We start from the raw sequence: 18,530 nt of genomic DNA on the forward strand, positions 1-18,530 counted from the left end.
ACTGCTTTTTGTGGTTGGAGGAAGGTAGCACATGTGTTTGTAAAAGGTTTCATGTTTCAAATATTATTGTACTTCACACCCAACAATATATTTTTCCTTTGACAAATGACCCTTTGGCACAACAGAAAGATAGGAGCATACAAAGTGGTAGCATGCTCTCCTGTTGTCAATTTGCCAAAAGTCTCTTTTGTTGCTTTATCAGCAACCAACAGAATGTCACTGCCATTCAAAGCTATTATAACTGGTAAATTATGTAATGAATATTTTGAACAATTTTCTCTGCTAGGTTGATGTAATGCACAGCACTAAGGAAACTGGAAAAATGAAGAATTTCATGCCTCATCTGATCCAGTGATTTCAGTATCACATGGTATTCAGGGTTAAAGACTTTTAAGAAGCCATCTTCCTAATGAATTTACATAGTCAGGCAGACCTACTGCACAATCTAGGCTACTTTCCTTGTAAGACTGATTGTGTGTACAATTTTCAAATCAAGATACTCTTTTAAAATAACATAAAATCTAACCAAGAAAAAATATTTGGAATAATTTTTTTACTGTACCACAGTAAACTTAAAATACCCAGAGTCCTTCTAGTAATAATGCTATGGAGCGAATCAAATTCTGAGATGTTACATTAAAGTCCACCTGTCTCTGTAGTCAAGATCACTAATGTACTTCTGTTAGATGGCACTCAACTCTGAGGTATGTGAGTTTGAATCCTGGTGGTGGATAATTATCATGGTCAATATTTGGCTACAAGGGGAGGAGACATGCTTGCTGATCACCAGTCTTTACAACAACATCCTGGATTAAATTCCAGACTTCTTCACAGTATCTAATAAAGTGAGGGTATAGGACATTGTTGATGGTAATCAGTCTGTCAGATGGTGATGTTAAGCTCAGCAGCACCCTTAGTGATGTTTGGAAGGAGTATGCTATGTGCTGGGACTGAATTTCACCCTCCCCCTTTCCTTCATCCACAAAAACACATACCAAACACTCCCTGCCATGTACTCAACACAGTCATCTACACAGCACAGATGCACAGTTGCCACTTCATAACAGGTTGAAGGAAGACAATGATAAACCACATCCACCCAAGAGTAGTGACTGATTAATCCTATATCTGCTCCCCTGCATTCATTTCCTGAGTATGAAATTACTTTGATTTAGACATTTAAGTCCATTAGATATTGCCTTGTCTGAGTACCAAAAGGCATTACAGCTTTTGGATTTTATGTTTGTAAGCACTACGTGCAAGACCTCGCACTTAATTCATAAACAGGAAACTGCACAGTAGTTCAAAAGTTATATGCATATTGCATCGTAAGGCTCACCAACATCAGCACACAGATAGGGGCAGTGCCAATTTGAACCATGTTAAAGTTAAAGAAATTATTTTAATGAGCTACTGACAGTAAACATTAGCTTATCTCAGTTATTTCAAAGTTTTTTCCCTGTAAGACATAATTTTCAGTGAGCGAATGAAAATGAGAACAGTGACAAATTTTGGAGGATTTCATTTCTTAAAGTGTCAGTCTCCAATAGCATTTGTGACCGTGAAACTTCTATAATTTCTTGTCAAAACATTTGTAAACATTCATTGCACGATAATTTTTAAAAATGAGGTCACATTACTGCAATGCTGGAATTTTTGTGACATTCAACACTTAGCTGAAAAACGAAATATTTAATTCCAACAACATTTTATCAATTAAACATCTAAATAAGCCGAGTGCTTTTGAAGTTTTAATTTTATGGTCACTGAAATAGGGCAGCCAAGAGGGTTTTCATAAAATATAAAACCAAGGAATCTTCTTAGAAGTTGTGGGTGCAGGTCAAGAATATTAAAAATACAGTACCCGTATATATGATTAACATTTACACAAACAGATCTGTCCATGGTAAACTTCAAACCAGTATTCTTGGTCCATACCTTCAGCCACTTCAGTGTCAGTTGAAGCTGATGAGTTGTAATATGTCTAAAGTATAGTTAATTAAGGAAGGATTTTAATAAGTGGGAATCCATAGTTATAAAGGTGACAAAAGAAATTGCATCTCCAAACTGGAAGTAACTCAAAGTATTACTTGTTTGCAGACCACTCACATGACTGCTGCTAATCATCTACTCAAAAGGATTACCCACTCAGCTGGTAAGTGTCACATTGTGAAAACTACTTTCATACTATCAAGACAGGAATTCTTTGATTCCCTTCAAGAGACATGGTATTGTCATTGTCAAATTTTGCCAAAAAACCCCCAGGAAGATTTCTTTGGATTAGGAATTCAGTTAATGAAGGGTACCATACTGAATACTGCTGGAAATGAAGGCTGTATTCTTTTTTACAAACAAAACAGACTTTAATTTCCACTCAGAGAAGAAATCCTAGTTGATTTCAAGGTCAGCCTTCTCTTTTTTTGTCAGCTATAGTTTGTGCAATGATGTGTGGTGGTGTGCTAAAGAACCTTTTTCCTGTATAATAGCTACTGTTGCCATAAAGGGCGAAAGAAGGTAAAGATAAACTTCACAGGAAGATCTTTTGGCAATGAGTAATGTTACAGATTTGAGTTGGAGGTGCTAGTGAACAAGGTCAATCAAACAGAGCCATTCATCGTACACAAAAGAAGACAGTCTTTCCTGAAACATCTAAAATTTATTACCACCTCCCTTTCACCTGGAACACTTCTTGTCAGAACTGACGCAACCTCACTTTAAACAGGCCACAGCCACAGAATAATACTTCTCAGCCACAGAATACTACTTCTCCCAACGGCCACTTGACAGTCTTCGTAAAACTTCATTTATTATCACTCTATCTAACTTCATCATTACCCATACCTGCATCACTTTTGAAGGCCAGACCTACAACTGCTATGGGAACCAAGAGGGCACTGTCTTATGCCAAACTTTTCATTGACCACAAGGAAAAGGCATTCCTGAGGCACAGAAGCTTGGCCCCCTGGCCTAGTACAGATTTATCGATGACATCTTTGTTATCTGCACTCATAATGAAAAACTCCTGTTCTTACTGAAACAACCTAACTCCTTTTGCCACATCAAATTCCCATGTCCTTTTCCAAATCCAAAGCCATCTTCCATGATGTTGACCTCCATCTCATTAAATCCCACATCCAAAGCACAATCCACATAAAACCAACAAACAAGCAATAAGATCTACAAAAATGTTTTGATTACCACCTCAAGCTCCTGATAATATTCTTCATTTAACAACCAATCTTGGTCAACAGACCGTCATCAGGTTCTTAAAAACACTTACAGAATCATTTTAGGCAAATACAAAATCGCTGACATCAGATAATAAAACCATGAATTAGGCACTGTCGTCAAATCCCAATACAAATTATATCAAAATGGTTCAAATGGCTCTAAGCACTATGGGACTTACCATTTGAGATCATCAGTCCCCTAGACTTAGAACTACTTAAACCTAACTAACCTAAGGACATCACACACATCCATGCCCGAGACAGGATTTGAACCTGTGACTGTAGCAGCAGTGCGGTTCTGGACTGAAGCACCTAGAACCACTCGGCCACAGCAGCCGACCAAATTACATCATCAATAAATTAACTGTACTAGGCAGTGCTGCATTCTTTCATGTTAAACAATTGTTAGCAATTGGCTTTAATGCTATGAATGGATGCATACCACATACCTACGTGGTATGTAATATGCATTCATTCGTAGCATTAAAAGTGATTGATCATGTAACATGAAAGAGTGTACTGCCTATCAGAGTTTATATACTGACAATGTAACTTATATTATGATAAAACAACAGTGACAAATTCAGGGTTCTATTATCTGATGTCAGTGATTTTATATTCACCTAATATGATGCTGTAAATGCTTTTAAGAACCTGATGATGGAAAACTGGTTGTTAAATAAAGAATTTTATCAACTTCTTGATGTGGTAATCATGACATTTTTCAAATACCTACAATATGTGGGGGACCAACTTCTGAAAATAATAATATTTACATTTTGACAGCTGCCACCCCTCCCACGTCAAACTCTCTCTTTCCTTATCACATCTCTCCCACCTGGAATCCTCCTTGTCAGAATTGATGTGGCCTCACCTTACACAGACCTCCCACAAACAACAGTGTGTCAGCCATAGAATACTATCTCTCCCAATGGCCACTACCTCTCCGAGTGGCAAACATATCTGCTCCACCACTGAATCCCTCAACACCTACACCAACAATTTCTCCCAGCTTTCTTCTTCTGCAGATACCCCACAGTTTTATTTACAAACAAATCTCCCAGGCAGTATCCTCATTTGACCCTCTGACTAATACAGTTCCTACTTCCCAAAAACTCAGAAGCAACTCCCTTGTCATATGTACCACACAGGCCTAGAATTCCTCAATACTTTACTTCAATGTGGCTTTGAATTTCTCAAGTCTAGCCTTGGAATGATATCCTTTCTCCCTGATACCCTCCCCATACTTCTCACTGTCACCTTCCATCACCTTACTAGCCTCTGTAACATCCTAGTCAAAGCTTATGACATTCCAAACCATCATCCCTATCCATGCAAGTGTCCTCACTGTAAAACATGCCCCATGTACTCACTCACTAACACCAACTCCAGCCCCACCACTGGTAAATCCTACAATATCAAAGGCACAGCAACCAACTGGTGAAACCTCACATGTTATTTATCAACAAATTTCTGTCCACAGCACCACTAAACTGGCTGATACATGAATGGCCATAGAAGAACTGCCCACCCCAGGGGCATCCAGTACTCATTTGCTGAATACGCACTGCAGCATGACTCAAGAGACCTGAGTGTTTGCTACAGCACATGGCCCTATTATCATTCCCATCTGATACAAGTTTCCCTGAACTACAGAGATGCGAGCTTGCCCTCCAACACATCCTTGCATCCCAACAACCTTCTGGAATTAATCTCCATTAACTAACCTCTCCTCTCTTTTTTCCCTGAAGGCCCAATTAATGCTGAACAGCTACCATGTCACCCTTTGCCATGTGGCATCATGTGGTACAGAGGGGCATGTGGTCAAACACACCCCTCTCCCAGCTGTCTTACCAACTTTCCAGATCTTGGAGTTACTACTTCTTACTCAAGTGGCTCCTCAGTTGGCATCATGAGGCTGATTGTAACCAATACTAGTCCCATTTATGCTAACCACACCATCTCTGACCTTCCTTTTTAACTTACCACAACCTATCCCTCTCTGCTCTTTGAGAAAAAACATATTAGATCTGAAGCGGTAGTGTCTATTGGCAGTGCTATACATTTTGCCTCCTCACAGTAAGTGCTGGCTTTTATTTTACTTACTGTGTTGAACACTTGATAAGATTTTTTGTAGTTGGGATCTACAGTCACAATGAGTTTTTTGAATGATAATAGTTTGCCACATTGGCTGGTATTGTTAGTATTAAGCTATGATTTTATTTTATATATTCCACTGCTACATAGTTTTGGCTGTATATCTATTCTCAAGTGTGAAGTATAATTGGCCAGTTTACTCATCTACATCACACAATTGAAGAAGCATGTTATAGTTGGCCAGACTGTAGAGTTACAGGCATGACATCAAGTGTTACGAAATCAGTAGTTACACATTGTAGCACTTACTTGTAGGAGCTGTGTAACTACTGTTTTCATACAGTCTGGTGTCTAGCCCTTAACTTTAAAGTTCAGTCAGCCACATTTGGCTTTTACATTTGTGTAGCATAAGCAAGTACACTGAGTGTAACCCAAGTATGTGTCTTTAATGGGCTATACTTCACACTTGAGTATGGCTACACAGCCAAAACTATGTAGTAGTGAACAATATGAAATAAAAGGATCACTTAATCTTAACAATAACAGCCAGTGTGATAAATTGATATCATCATAAAAGCTTAATATAATACCAGAAATATCCCCTTTAAGAATCAATATCGACTGAACAAGCTGTGACCGTATGAAATCCAGCTTGCTTAGTTCATTCATGAGATCCAGAAAGGGTCTAGGTAGATCACTGACTGATGCCACATTTCTCAACTTCTGGAAAGCCCTTGCTACAGCTCCACACTGTTGCCTAGTAAATAAATTATGTGCTTACAGAACAACAGAAAAAGGAATTAAATGGGACTGAAGACTTACTAGGTGACAGAACCCAGAGTAGCATAATTGAGGGGGAGATACAAAAGAAACATTTGGTTTATCTCAGGCAAGTGTGATAGGGCCATTACTGTCAATGATGTAAACAATCTGGCTTACTGTTTTTTTTTAACTTTCTGAGTCTTTTCAAAGTTGACACAGGTGTGTACAAGAAGACCACATCATTAGAAAATTAATGGAAATGCAGGAAGACTTGCAGATCATCAGAGCTTAGTGTCTTCAACATAAATAAATGTAACATAATGTGCATAAATAGATAAACTACATAACATTGTTTGAATACATTATCAGTGATAAGCCACTGGCTTCAGTGCACTGTCTCCACAGAATAAGGGGAAGAAAATTTAAAATAAATTAACAGGCAAAAAATACTCAATAGGAAGCAAAGTTTTCCATAAATAAGGCTATAGGAATTTCTGTGGGATGAACTGATAGTTTGAGTAACATGTAACTGAGTATTAGATTTCAGTAACCTTTTTTTATCAATGCTGAATTAGTATTAGGATGCTGCTGTTAGAATTAGTTGTTCTCTGTTTGTAGAGAAGTTTCATTATAAATTTTTAACATATCTCCTGTTACTGAATAATATGATTTAGATATTGATGTTATGAGTCATGTAAACCACAATTCACAGTTCATTCATAACCATCAAGTCTCTAGCAGTAGCTGTCCAGAGATATTTAAGGTGAATCATCCATATAAATAAGGTTGAGAGGAAGGTATAAACCAAACAGCAATTTACAGTAAGAATCATAAAGAAGTGTAATTTACACAAGAAAGAGGTCACTTACACAATCCTTATTAACCAATTTTTGAGTACTATTGATCACTGGGGTATACTTACCAAACTGCAATGAGAGGAGAGATATAGAAGATTGAAAAAAGACCTGCACACTCCATCACAGGTTTCTTTAGTTGGCATAGGAGTGCCTTCTTTAGTTTGCGTAGGAATGATACAAAAAAACTCCAGTGATAGGTGCTACGAACATGTAGTGCTTCTGATACACCATGCTCTCTCTGCTAGACACTGCATGTGGTAGTTTGCTTAGTACAGATGTGTACACAGTTTGTGTTGGTTTTAATGTTCAAGAAGGAAAACTTTTTAAATACACTGGCTAAGAAATCTTTCTCGACTAAAATAAATCTACTAATGACAGTCACTGAACAGTGATTAAGGAAGAAACTTTTAAATGTTACACATAAAAACTGAATGCAAAGGTTTAAGAATGGGAGTAATTAAAAGTGAAATGCACATGTAAAAGATGAAGTAAAACTGGACTACACATAATAGGCGAGGAAAACACGTGCAGCATAACCATTGTCACCATAACAGATAGCAAGTAGAATTAGATAGCCTAGTGACGAAGGTAATGCTAGAGGGAAAAATGGTGGTTAAAGGGACAGACTGAAATACATTGATATAAGCTGCTAAGTAATTTAATTAGAGAAAGCTGTTGTGTTGAAGCCACAGTATTCCTGCCCCTTGTAACCACCAATGAGCTATAGTGCAACATATTACTTGGCAGTGCTTTGCTTGATAATAGAAACAAGTGCACAACCATACCATTACAACAATTCCTCATTATAAGGTACACAGATCACTACCCTATACAACATTTTTGCTACAAGCAACATGTGATGCAAGGGTGTAATTTGAATGGTTGAAGCGCATGAAAAGGTTGTCTGGTTTTATGAACTGTGGTGCACAATGCTACATGCTGGTAGCAAGAACCTGTTTCATATCTAATACAGCCATTTACATCATCTAAAACAACCCCATACATATCAGTAAATTCAGCAGATGTGACTACATCACTCCTTCACATTGCAAGAGTAGTTGATGGACTCATAGCCAAGGAAGTACCGGCCCCATCCATTTGATCATCTGATCTCAACAATATTGAACTGATCTCGGAAAGCTACAGAGAGCGTTATGCACACATTAGACCCTACTCTGATCAATCTTCATGAGGTGCAAAAGACTGTTGAGTGGTCATACAGATCACCACAGCTCCCATTTCCTTGATAAAAGCAGCAAAAACTTTAAGTTGTAAGTTAGAAGCAACAAACTGAAATAAAAGCCAAACAGTAATAAAGGAATTGTAATGTAAAAAAAATATACCTCTGAACTAAGGATTTAGATTACCATTAGCACACACAAAATTTGTATTCACAAGTTATGCAAGTTATAGAGAACCCATGATTTGTCTCTCAATTACAAAGCAGGCATCATTGTCTTTAAATTTCTGTCAAATTACAAGTTGGCAATTACAACATTTATCATTTCTAATAATAATAAGTATTGTATTGTTACTATTATTATTATGAAGCAACAAGCAATTTCTGTATACAGAAGATATCATCCATTTCCTAGAAACCTTATCATTTTACAACATTAAGTAAATACTGAGTTGTAGAAATTTAGATACAGTGGTATATTCCCATCTGGTTGATCTGTTATGTGCCAAACAATGCTTATTTCAGAAATCAGTACTTTGCTCACGTTTTAGAAAAGAAGAGCACAGAAAAGTAAGATTTACCCAAAATGATGGGAACATTAATTAGAAAGGTGTGTGAGCAAGAAGCTCTCACCACACAGTGTGTGGACAAACGTGTTTTTTTACAAACGCCAAGTTTACACTATTAACTTACATACAAAGACTGGGCCAGTGAAGAAAGTGTTGTTGTAATATTGAAAGAAATAGGCACTGATATCTCATCAAGGAAATTACAGAACATATTGTTTCACAGTTGTTATCAATACTGTTCCGAAAATCCAAGTGGGATTTTGCAGTCACTTTATGCCAAGACTCCTTATGCTTCAACCTACTGTAGGAAGAATATAACATATTTATTGAAACACAAAATGGCTCACAATGCCTCTTTTGTGAAGATATTCTATTGGGGTGGAAGAAAGGCAACATGAAGTGACATTTTCAGCTCCTTTATAAGAAATTTGTGATTACTTTGGATACTGAGGAAAGCAAGGACAAATTTCTCTAGATGAGAAAGAAAGAAAGAAATTCATACAGGTGTATTTCATTTCTTGAAAATATTATTATTATTATTATTATTATTATTTAAAAAGCATTATGTGGTTTTGCCCTCAGTTTTACGTCTTCCCCAAAACATATTTAAAGGAAGAGAACAATATCATTGACAATGGTGGTGACATGACAGTGAGCTATCACATAACTCTTAAAATAGCCAAAACAGTTCATCCCTTCAGCAATGGAGACTATGTTAAAGACTGTTTTGTTGCTGCTGCAACAATCTTGTGTCCAGTGATTCTTTCTGCTTTTCAAACAGTTCCTCTTTTGCAGAGAACAATTTGCAGACATATTGAAGAAATGGCAAATGACATGGAGATGAAAAATTAAAGATAGGACTAAAGATCTAATTTTTTTCTCTTTTGCTTTGATTGAAGCCACAGATGTAATGGACATTTCTCAGATTACTGTATTTGTGAGAGGTGTTGATGCTGAGTTCAACGTCATGGAGGAACACCTTGATTAAGTGCCAATGATACATTTTCTTTCTTAGAAAACATTATTGACAAATATGACCTCTATTAGGAAAAATTTTCATTGTTTCGACAGTTAGAGCTCCTGTAATGATTTGTTTGTCAAAAGTCTCGTGTTGTTGAAGAGAAAGAGAAAGAGAGATGATGAAAGATGTGTCCTGCATCATGTTAATCTGCTGGCAAAATGTGCCAAAATAAGTGGTGTCATGGTTGCTGTTGTAAAAACCATTAATAAACTGAGATGGCATTGTCTGGGACATCGACAGTGTAAGTCTTTCCTGGCAGAGCTAGGGAGTAACTATGGTCACTGGCCATATTTTTTTGTAGTATCCTGACAAGAGTTGAGGTGTTGTTTTCTAATGTTTTTCAGCTTGTGTTAAGACATAGCATTATTCATGGACATGACAGGAATGCCAGTTAAAGAGTTCCATGACCTTCATGTGGATATGACAAAAACAGTTCAAATGGCCACAGTGGCTGGCTGTGGATATGACATCTTGGATTCTAACTTCTAGAAGTGTCATTTGTTCACTTTTCAAATGTTGCATTAGTTACAAATTAACTACATTTTGAAAAGGAGACACTGAATTTATTAGTGTGTACAGGCTTTGCTACAAAACGTTGTTTGTAGATTTAGTGACTAAAATCAATTGGAACTTAATTTTAGTGGTTTTGCAATTCTTTGCAGTGAGCACTGAAAGCATACCTCCTGAATTCAGTTGGATCTCCCTGAATTTCAGTGTAGTCATGTGCTCAGTGAGAGGTTTTGCACTGCAGAAAATATTGATTTGGTTTAAAAGAACTTCCCTCGAGAACAATTCCCACAGATGATTCAAATAGCTCCTGCAGTATGTCTGTAACCACATATACGTGTGAAACTGTTTACTCAACAATGAAAGTACAAAGTTGAAGCTTAGGTGTACCCTTACTGACTTTCACCTGACTGGGGCAATGCATCTGATGGCCAGTAATCTCACTTCAAAAATCAACATGTTAGAAAAAAAATTGCTTATTACTTAAGTCAGTGTTGTACTTGTGATCAGAAAGTTAAGTTGACGAGAGTGATAGTTTATTCTCTTTTTCTTGATCCCTGGCCACCAATCCCCCCGTTCTCCTCAGAACAGTACAGCAGAATTTAGAATGTATCTTACTGCATGTACCTGCTCTTACTTTGTAGCCTGCTGGGATCATTATGGCATTACACTGGGAAAACATTATTCTTAATCTGTTTCTTTGTCACTGTGTTGTGCCTCTATTGAACTGTAGACAGTCATTTCATTTTCTGTCATCTGAACACCTCACTGACAGACATAGGAAAACAACATGACTTTTTTACAACCTTATAATTGACATGCAAAGCCTTATGTCATGAAATGGCACATAAAAGCATGCACAGTAGCATAAATCCATTTGCTTTTCCTTACAACAGAATTGATATAAGCTAAGTGTTATTATATTTTCGTTTGATGGCACCTTTGTGTAACCCAAGGCAGGCTATACTTCTGCAAATACTACGCACATGTTATATTTGTATTGTCCTGTTATAATTATGGCAATGAAAGGAATATTAACAATCTAATGTGCCTACAAACTCAAGTGTAAGCTGTTGATCATGTATTTTTGGCAGTCTTTGATCCTGTTAGCGATTAAGAGAATGTTAGCTGTGCATGCATTGTGCCCACACAGCACATACAAATGCATACCGTGCCCATGGGCAGCCTCACAGGCATCTCACGCACCCATCCCTGATACGGATGATTAAAAAACTGCGTACTTTTATTTTATGAATCTTTGATCTGCTTAGAAGAGTTTCATCTACAAATGAGTAATTGATTTATAGATTACAACAGCTTAAAAAGCTATCATGGCAAAGACTGTTTTGTCATACAGTATCTAGGCACAACAGCATATAAACAACTTCCTGCAGTTATTGAAAAACTGTAATGAAAGGTACACATTGCCTATGGGACATTAAGAGTTCACATACAACAAGATTCGATAAAGTTCCTTAATCATGAACAATTTGACAGTCATTCTAAGAAAACAAGAAAAAGTAGCTGTAGACAGATCTTGAAATTTTCCAGTGGTTCTCTTCACAACATGGTTTCAACAACAACACATGCCATTACAAAAGCAAGCACTTAGCTGTATGGCAGCAAACAAAGTGCATATTTACAAAACAAAAACATAGCTTTGAGTACTATCAGTATAATGTACTTACATTTTTACATTACAATGAGGTTAAAGCTATGTTAATGGCATTTTTAATTCCTCTTCAATCATCATTTACAGACCTGAATTTGTAATGAAAATTTCCTTTATTGCGAAGCAGCTCTACTAACTAAAAGTTGCATTCTTATATTTTCTTTCAGCTACCCAATGAAATCCTGCACAGCACTTTCTAAATTAGATTTAACAAAAATAGCCCTGCCTTTATTTATATATGTCAATGCAATTTTGAGAATTATAAAATTAAAAGTTCTGCGTATTGTACAATTAAAAACAGTTACAGATAAGTAAGTGCAAAGTTAATGGAAAGGAAAACTTAATTGTGATGGGTGACTGGAATTTGGTAGAAGAAAGAGGAAGAGAATGACAAATAGTAGGAGAATATGGACTGGGGGAAAGAAATGAAAGAGGAAACCGCCTGGTAGAATTTTGCACAGAGAATAATTTAATCATCACTAATGCTGTTTGATAATGATAAAAAAAGGTTGTATACATGAAAGAGACCTGGAAACACTGAAAGGTTTGAGATTGATTATATAATGGCGAGAAAGAGATTTCAGAACTAGATTTTAAATGATAAGACATTTGCAGGGTCAAAAGTCGATTCTAACCACAATTTATTGGTTATTAACTGTAGACTCAAACTGAAGAAATTGCAGAAAGGTAGGAAATTACAGAGATTGGACTTAGATAAGTTGAAATAACAAGAATTGTTGAGAGTTTCAGAGGCAGCATTAGAGACAACCGACTACAACAGGGGAAAGGAATACAGTATGAGACAAGTGGTTACTTTCAGAAATGAAATAGGAAGACATCAGAGAATCAAATAGGAAAAAAGACAAGGCTTAGTAGAAATCCTTGGATATCACAGGAGATACTGAATTTAACTGATGAAATGAGAAAATATAAAACTGCAGCAGATGAAGAGGTGTTAACAGGAAGTGCAAAATGGCAAAGCAAGAGTGCCTGGACAAAAAATGTAAATCTATAGAAGCATGTATCACTAGGGGAAAGATTGATACTGCCAACAGCGAAATTAAACAGGCCTTTGGAGAAAAGAGAAGCAGCTATATGAATATCAGGAGCTCAGATGAAAAACTAGTACTAAGCAAAGAAGAGAGAGCTGAAACATGGAAGGACTATATACAAGGGAAATTAACTTGAAGGCAAGGGAAGAGAAAGTAGATGAATATGAGATGGGAAATATGATACTGTGAGAAAATCTGAAAGAGCAATGAAAAACCTAGGCTGAAAAATGACCCCTGGAGCACATGACATTCCCTCAGAGCTGCTTGTGTCCTTGGGAGAGTCGAACATGACAAAACTATTCCATCTGGTGTGCAATGTTTACGAGACCAGGGAAATATCCTCAGACTTAAAAAAGACTGCAAGAATTTGAATTCAAAAGAAAGAAGGTGCTGACAGGTGTGGATACTATCAAACTGTCAGTTTAATAAGTTGTTGCACCACATGATGAATTCAGTGTGCATGCCTAAATTTCATGAAGATTTACTCAGTGAGCTCAGAGCCAAGCAGGCCAGCTCAGAATTGGTGTGTCAATTGGTATGTCAACATGGCATACTGCCAATGTAACAGAAGGCAAGGCACTAGTTGACTGTTGCCATGCAACCTCACAGCGAGGGATGCATTTAGCGAATACTGCAGTACTACATAACAGGGCAATTGTAGTAACACTTTGTAACTCAAAGCACCAGAGTGCCACTGTAATAGTCAAACGGTGCAGTAAGACCTGAGCACAAAAATCAAGAATAGAGGCAAGGAATGCTGATGAGTCCAATAAACCAGGGCAAATTTGCTCATCCACCTAGAGATACTATGTAGTAGGTGCATGCTCTGCTGCTTAAATAATCAGGCTTTTGGAGTTCCCAGACATATTCAGTCATGCTGCCATTCTGTCTGTGTCACCAATGCCAGGTTGAATGATGGTCTATTGAGTTTTAGTGAAATTGCAACAAGCTGATCGATGATGATCTGCGTCGTAACTGTTTGCAGATCTTGATCTCGAGATGATGTAGCCATTACGATGTGAGCTACAGCTATTGTCTCCTGTTGCAACCTACTTGGACATCACAAATGAGAAGTAGACTGGTGTGCTGCCAGCCCTCCACCTACTAAGGGGCATTCCTGGATGATCTGCAAACTGTGATCCCCACACCATCCAGGTGCGGCACATCTGCACAGCCCCCTAGCTTTTCTGTGAACATCTACTGCAGTCTTGGTCATCCAGTGTTGGGAGACCAGGACCAGTCTTTCATAACAACAACTGTTCTGGTCCGTGCAGTCAGTTACACTCACCTAAGTGCATGATGGGCTGTCCACAAGAGCATTAAGGTGTAGAGCTACCATGTGTGGTGTAAAACATCTGGTAATCGACAGTACCTACTCTCTCCTGTGTTGCAGTCTGAACACCATACGCAGGCCACCACTCATTGACCTGTGGCACCAGTGTCACGACTTGCTGATGAGAAGCATCAGCAGTTCTCTCCAGTGTGCTCCTGAGGCCCCACATACTGCACAATGCTATGAAGCAGCTACATTACTCTAAGATGTATTCATCCTGGTAGCAAAATGACATTCCACATATCACTATGTTACTGAAGCCTCCATGTGCAGCACCACTCCTGCACCACAGCTCTATTCCCTGACCCATAGTGGCATTGGCTGACCTGTGTCACTACAAAGTCATTCTTGCAAAATATTGATATGTATTATTTATAGAAGAATGGAAAAATTGGTAGAAGCTGGTCCCATGGAAGATCAGTTTGATTTCCAGAGAAATGTTGGAGCACGCAAGGCAACACTGACCCTATGACTTACCTTAGAAGATCAGTTAAGGAAAGGCAAAACTACATTTATAACGTTTGTAGATTCAGAGAAAGCTTTTGACAATGTTGACTGGAACACACTATTTGAAATTCTGAAGGTAGCAGGGGTAAAATTCAGGGAGCGAAAGGTTATTTACAACTCATCCAGAAACCAGACAGCTGTTATAAGAGCCGAAAATAATGAAAGGGAAGCCATAATTGAGAAGGGAGTGTGACAGGATTGTAGGATATTCACAGCATTATCCAACATATACATTGAGTAAGCTGTGAAGGAAAGCAACGAGAAATTTAGAAAGGGAATTAAACAAAAGCTTTGCAGTTTGCAAGTGACAATAGGTCTTGAAAGGAGGATATAAAATGAAAATTAACAAAAGCAAAACAAAGGCAATGGAATGTAGTCAAATTAAATCAGGCAATACTGAGGAAATTAGATTAGGAAGTGAGGCACTGATAGTAGTAGATGAGTTTTGCTTTTTGGGCAATAAAATAATTTATGAGTGCTGAAGTAAAGAGGATATAAAATGTAAAATGGTAAGTGTTTCTAAAGAAGAGAAATTTGTTAACATTGAATATAAAATTACATGTTAGGAAGTGTTCTCTGAACACTGGCATGTAGCCTTCTAGGGAAGTGAAACATGGTTGATTAGCAGCTCAGACAAGAAGAGAACAGAAGCCTTTGAAATATGGTGCTACAGAAGAATGCTGAAGATTACATGGGTAGATTGTGTAACTAATGAGGAGGTACTGAAAGAGAACTGGGGAGGAAAGGAATTTGTAACATAATTTGACTAAAAGAAGATCAGTTCATAGGACACATTCTGAAATGTCAAGGAACCATCAATTTAGTTTTGGAGGGAAGTGTGTGTGTGTGTGTGGGGGGGGGAGGGGGGGGGGGGGGTAAAAATTGCAGAGAGAGACCAAGAGGTGATTACAGTAAGCAGGTTCAAATAGATGTGGGTTGCAGCAGTTATTCAGAGATGAAAAGGCTTGCACGGGATATAGTAGCATGGAAAGTTGCATCAAATCAGTCTTTGGACTGAAGACAACAACAACAACAACAACAACACAAAAGCAAACTGATGTGGCTTCAGCATTAGGTACCTACGACTGTCTGAAGGGTCATTATTATCACAAATGTAAAAAAGTGGATATTTTATCATTTTCTTTAGCATTTTTGCATGGATTCTTTGGATAACTCTGAGGCAACAACATTTGCAAATGATTACTAGTAGGGGCATGAACTTCACTGGTCAGGGAAATGTAGCAATTAAGATCTCCAACAGGACCTTTCTCTGGATAGCAAAGCTGACTTTCCAGGCTTCCCCTCATGGTTGAAACAGAAGAGGGGATCATGCATGCTTCATGTGATTACATTGACACCAATAAATGCTATTAATACTGCAACATTTTAAAGTATGTGCTTAAAAATTTCTGACAGTGGTGTATTAAGGGAATGGCAAGAAGGACTTACTTTTAAACGAAAAGAAGTTCCAAGATTACAGTAATACATTGCAGGCACTGGCAAAGATTTTTTAGAAATGCTAAGTAGTGACTAAAAAGCAGATAAATATTTCAAAAACTGTTGAGTTATTTTTTTACACTGTTGATTATAGCTCAGATGAAGAGGCTTCTTGAAAATGTATACCAAATAATGAGAAATTCACAGCAAACATTTTTGTTGTTGTTTGCTGCAGTAGTGACTCTTTTAGCCTTATATAAAAACTCTAAAAACTGCAAACAAATTAGATGCCAGTCTTTAATTAGGAAGAAGGAAAGTGTGTAAACTAAATGATAAATGAAAATAATAGCAAATAATCTCTGTTCAGAAAGAAGCAGTAGATGAATTGTCATCAAACATTATTAGATACCACCTGTGTAGGTACGATCACACACACAATAAAAAATTCCATTTATATTGGTTTATATCACTGTATTAAGAAAATAAAGGGCAAAAGTAATAATAAAAAGCAGCATCCAACAGAAACTAATACAATCAGAATTATAAGGCTCTCATTCTATAGCAAATTAACAGCTGCAATGGAAGAATCAATTGCTACATTTGTACTTGAATCCATGAAACTACACCATGTCAGCATTCTATGGCATATAAGGCAAATGATTAGCAATATGTGCACTCAAAAAATGCAATTAGTGTATACTCTTGTTGAAGCTAAATATCATTAGGTGCTCAATTCTTGGGATTATTGATTTGTTATTAATTATCAACATGCATGTCTTGGCATGCTGCTTTTGATTTTTTTAAAGTGAACATTTCTACCATTATTTTAACAATATTAATTAGAACAGATTGTTACTCATCACATAGAGAAGGTACTCAGTGACTACCCTTCCATTCTCCAACCCAGTGCTGTTTCCCCTTTGTTACTGTCCTCTGTCCCAATACATTAAGTGCCCAGTGGCTTTTCTTTCATCCTTCTATCCACTGCTGTTTCCCTTTGTTATTGTTCTCCATCACATTACATTAAACATCCAGTGGCTTATCTTCCATTCTAAAATTCAGTGCTGTTTCTCTTTGTTACTATTCTCCATCCTATTTCAATGCCTCCTTTATGTTATGAGTAGCAATCTACCCTAACTCATGTTGTTATTTCGTAACAGATTTTCATAGTTTGATTTCTACCATTACTTCACCTAGGGAGGAATTCCACTGAATACTGCTTGCATTGTTTTATACCTTGTCAAATGTGTATTTTCATAATACATTATTTGGGAATCACAAGACTTCAGAACAACTTGATTATGTTACACTTTTAATGCCTCTCAAAAACCGTTTTGATTAAGCAAGCCATGGTGGGTGATGTATACTGGTTTAACAAACATTTATCCCCTTTTTCTGTACCCACAAGCACTCAGCAACAAACCTGTATTTATTTACTTTATTACTGCTTTGCTCACTAATACCATATTTTAAAAAAAAAAATTACATTCCGTGTTGCATATTTTAAAAATTGTTCCATTTTACTTCAAATCTGAACTCCATTTGCCAGTAATTCATAAGCACAGATACCTCCTTCTGTGGGGCAGAAACATTACATTTCTGGCAGTGACTATGCTGAAGCAATTATCATCTTCATCAAAATGACACTTAGAAATACTGATATGAAGCCATAAAATTTGTTAGTAAACAACAGACTGTTAGAGCACAGAATTTTAACACAAACCATTATCCTACCTCTAACCACTTCTGGTGGTAGTTCTACTGGCTCATTCTCACAGATGATCAATTTTGGTTTCCTAAGTTGACCTAAAATTAGGACAACAAAAACAAAATTATGGGTAAAATTATGCATTATGGCTTTTAGAAGTTATTATTTTATCCATTATGTAGTGGAATTGCACATATTACAGTACGAATATTCCCTTGAGGCATATTTATGAAACTTAAAGTGTTATGCTTGTTTTTACAACAAAATAGTTTCATGTCAAGTTAAAGAAATTCTGAGAATGTATTGTATAGAATAAGAAAATAGCTAACATTCACGAATAGTTCACCATGAAGTTCAGTTTCTAACAGAAATACATACAGGATACGTCACAAACTAAGCAGCAAAATGATAAATATAATAATAAGAATTATTTAGTAACTCATATTATCCAGTGTATTACTATGAAGTTATGCACTCCTGTCTGTAGCATATCATATAGAGTATGTAAGTTTAGTCTAACTCAAATTATGGATATATAAATCCAGTAACTTAAGGCCTGTATATTTATTTATATGTTTACAAAGTTGAGCAGAAAATC

At 36.9% G+C, this 18,530-nt stretch overlaps 1 protein-coding gene across 6 annotated transcripts in view; it reads right to left on the reverse strand.

The window, feature by feature from the left end:
* LOC124722996 (LIM domain and actin-binding protein 1) overlaps positions 1-18,530 on the reverse strand; it is a 234,311-nt gene that overhangs the window by 87,395 nt on the left and 128,386 nt on the right. For all 6 annotated transcript variants that reach the window (XM_047248167.1, XM_047248168.1, XM_047248170.1 and 3 more), the window contains one exon: positions 17,959-18,030. In XM_047248167.1, coding sequence (XP_047104123.1) covers positions 17,959-18,030 — 72 coding nt within the window. The remainder of the gene's footprint in view (positions 1-17,958; positions 18,031-18,530) is intronic.

Source organism: Schistocerca piceifrons, chromosome X, assembly GCF_021461385.2.
Source record: "Schistocerca piceifrons isolate TAMUIC-IGC-003096 chromosome X, iqSchPice1.1, whole genome shotgun sequence".
In the NCBI taxonomy this organism is placed as follows: domain Eukaryota; kingdom Metazoa; phylum Arthropoda; class Insecta; order Orthoptera; family Acrididae; genus Schistocerca; species Schistocerca piceifrons.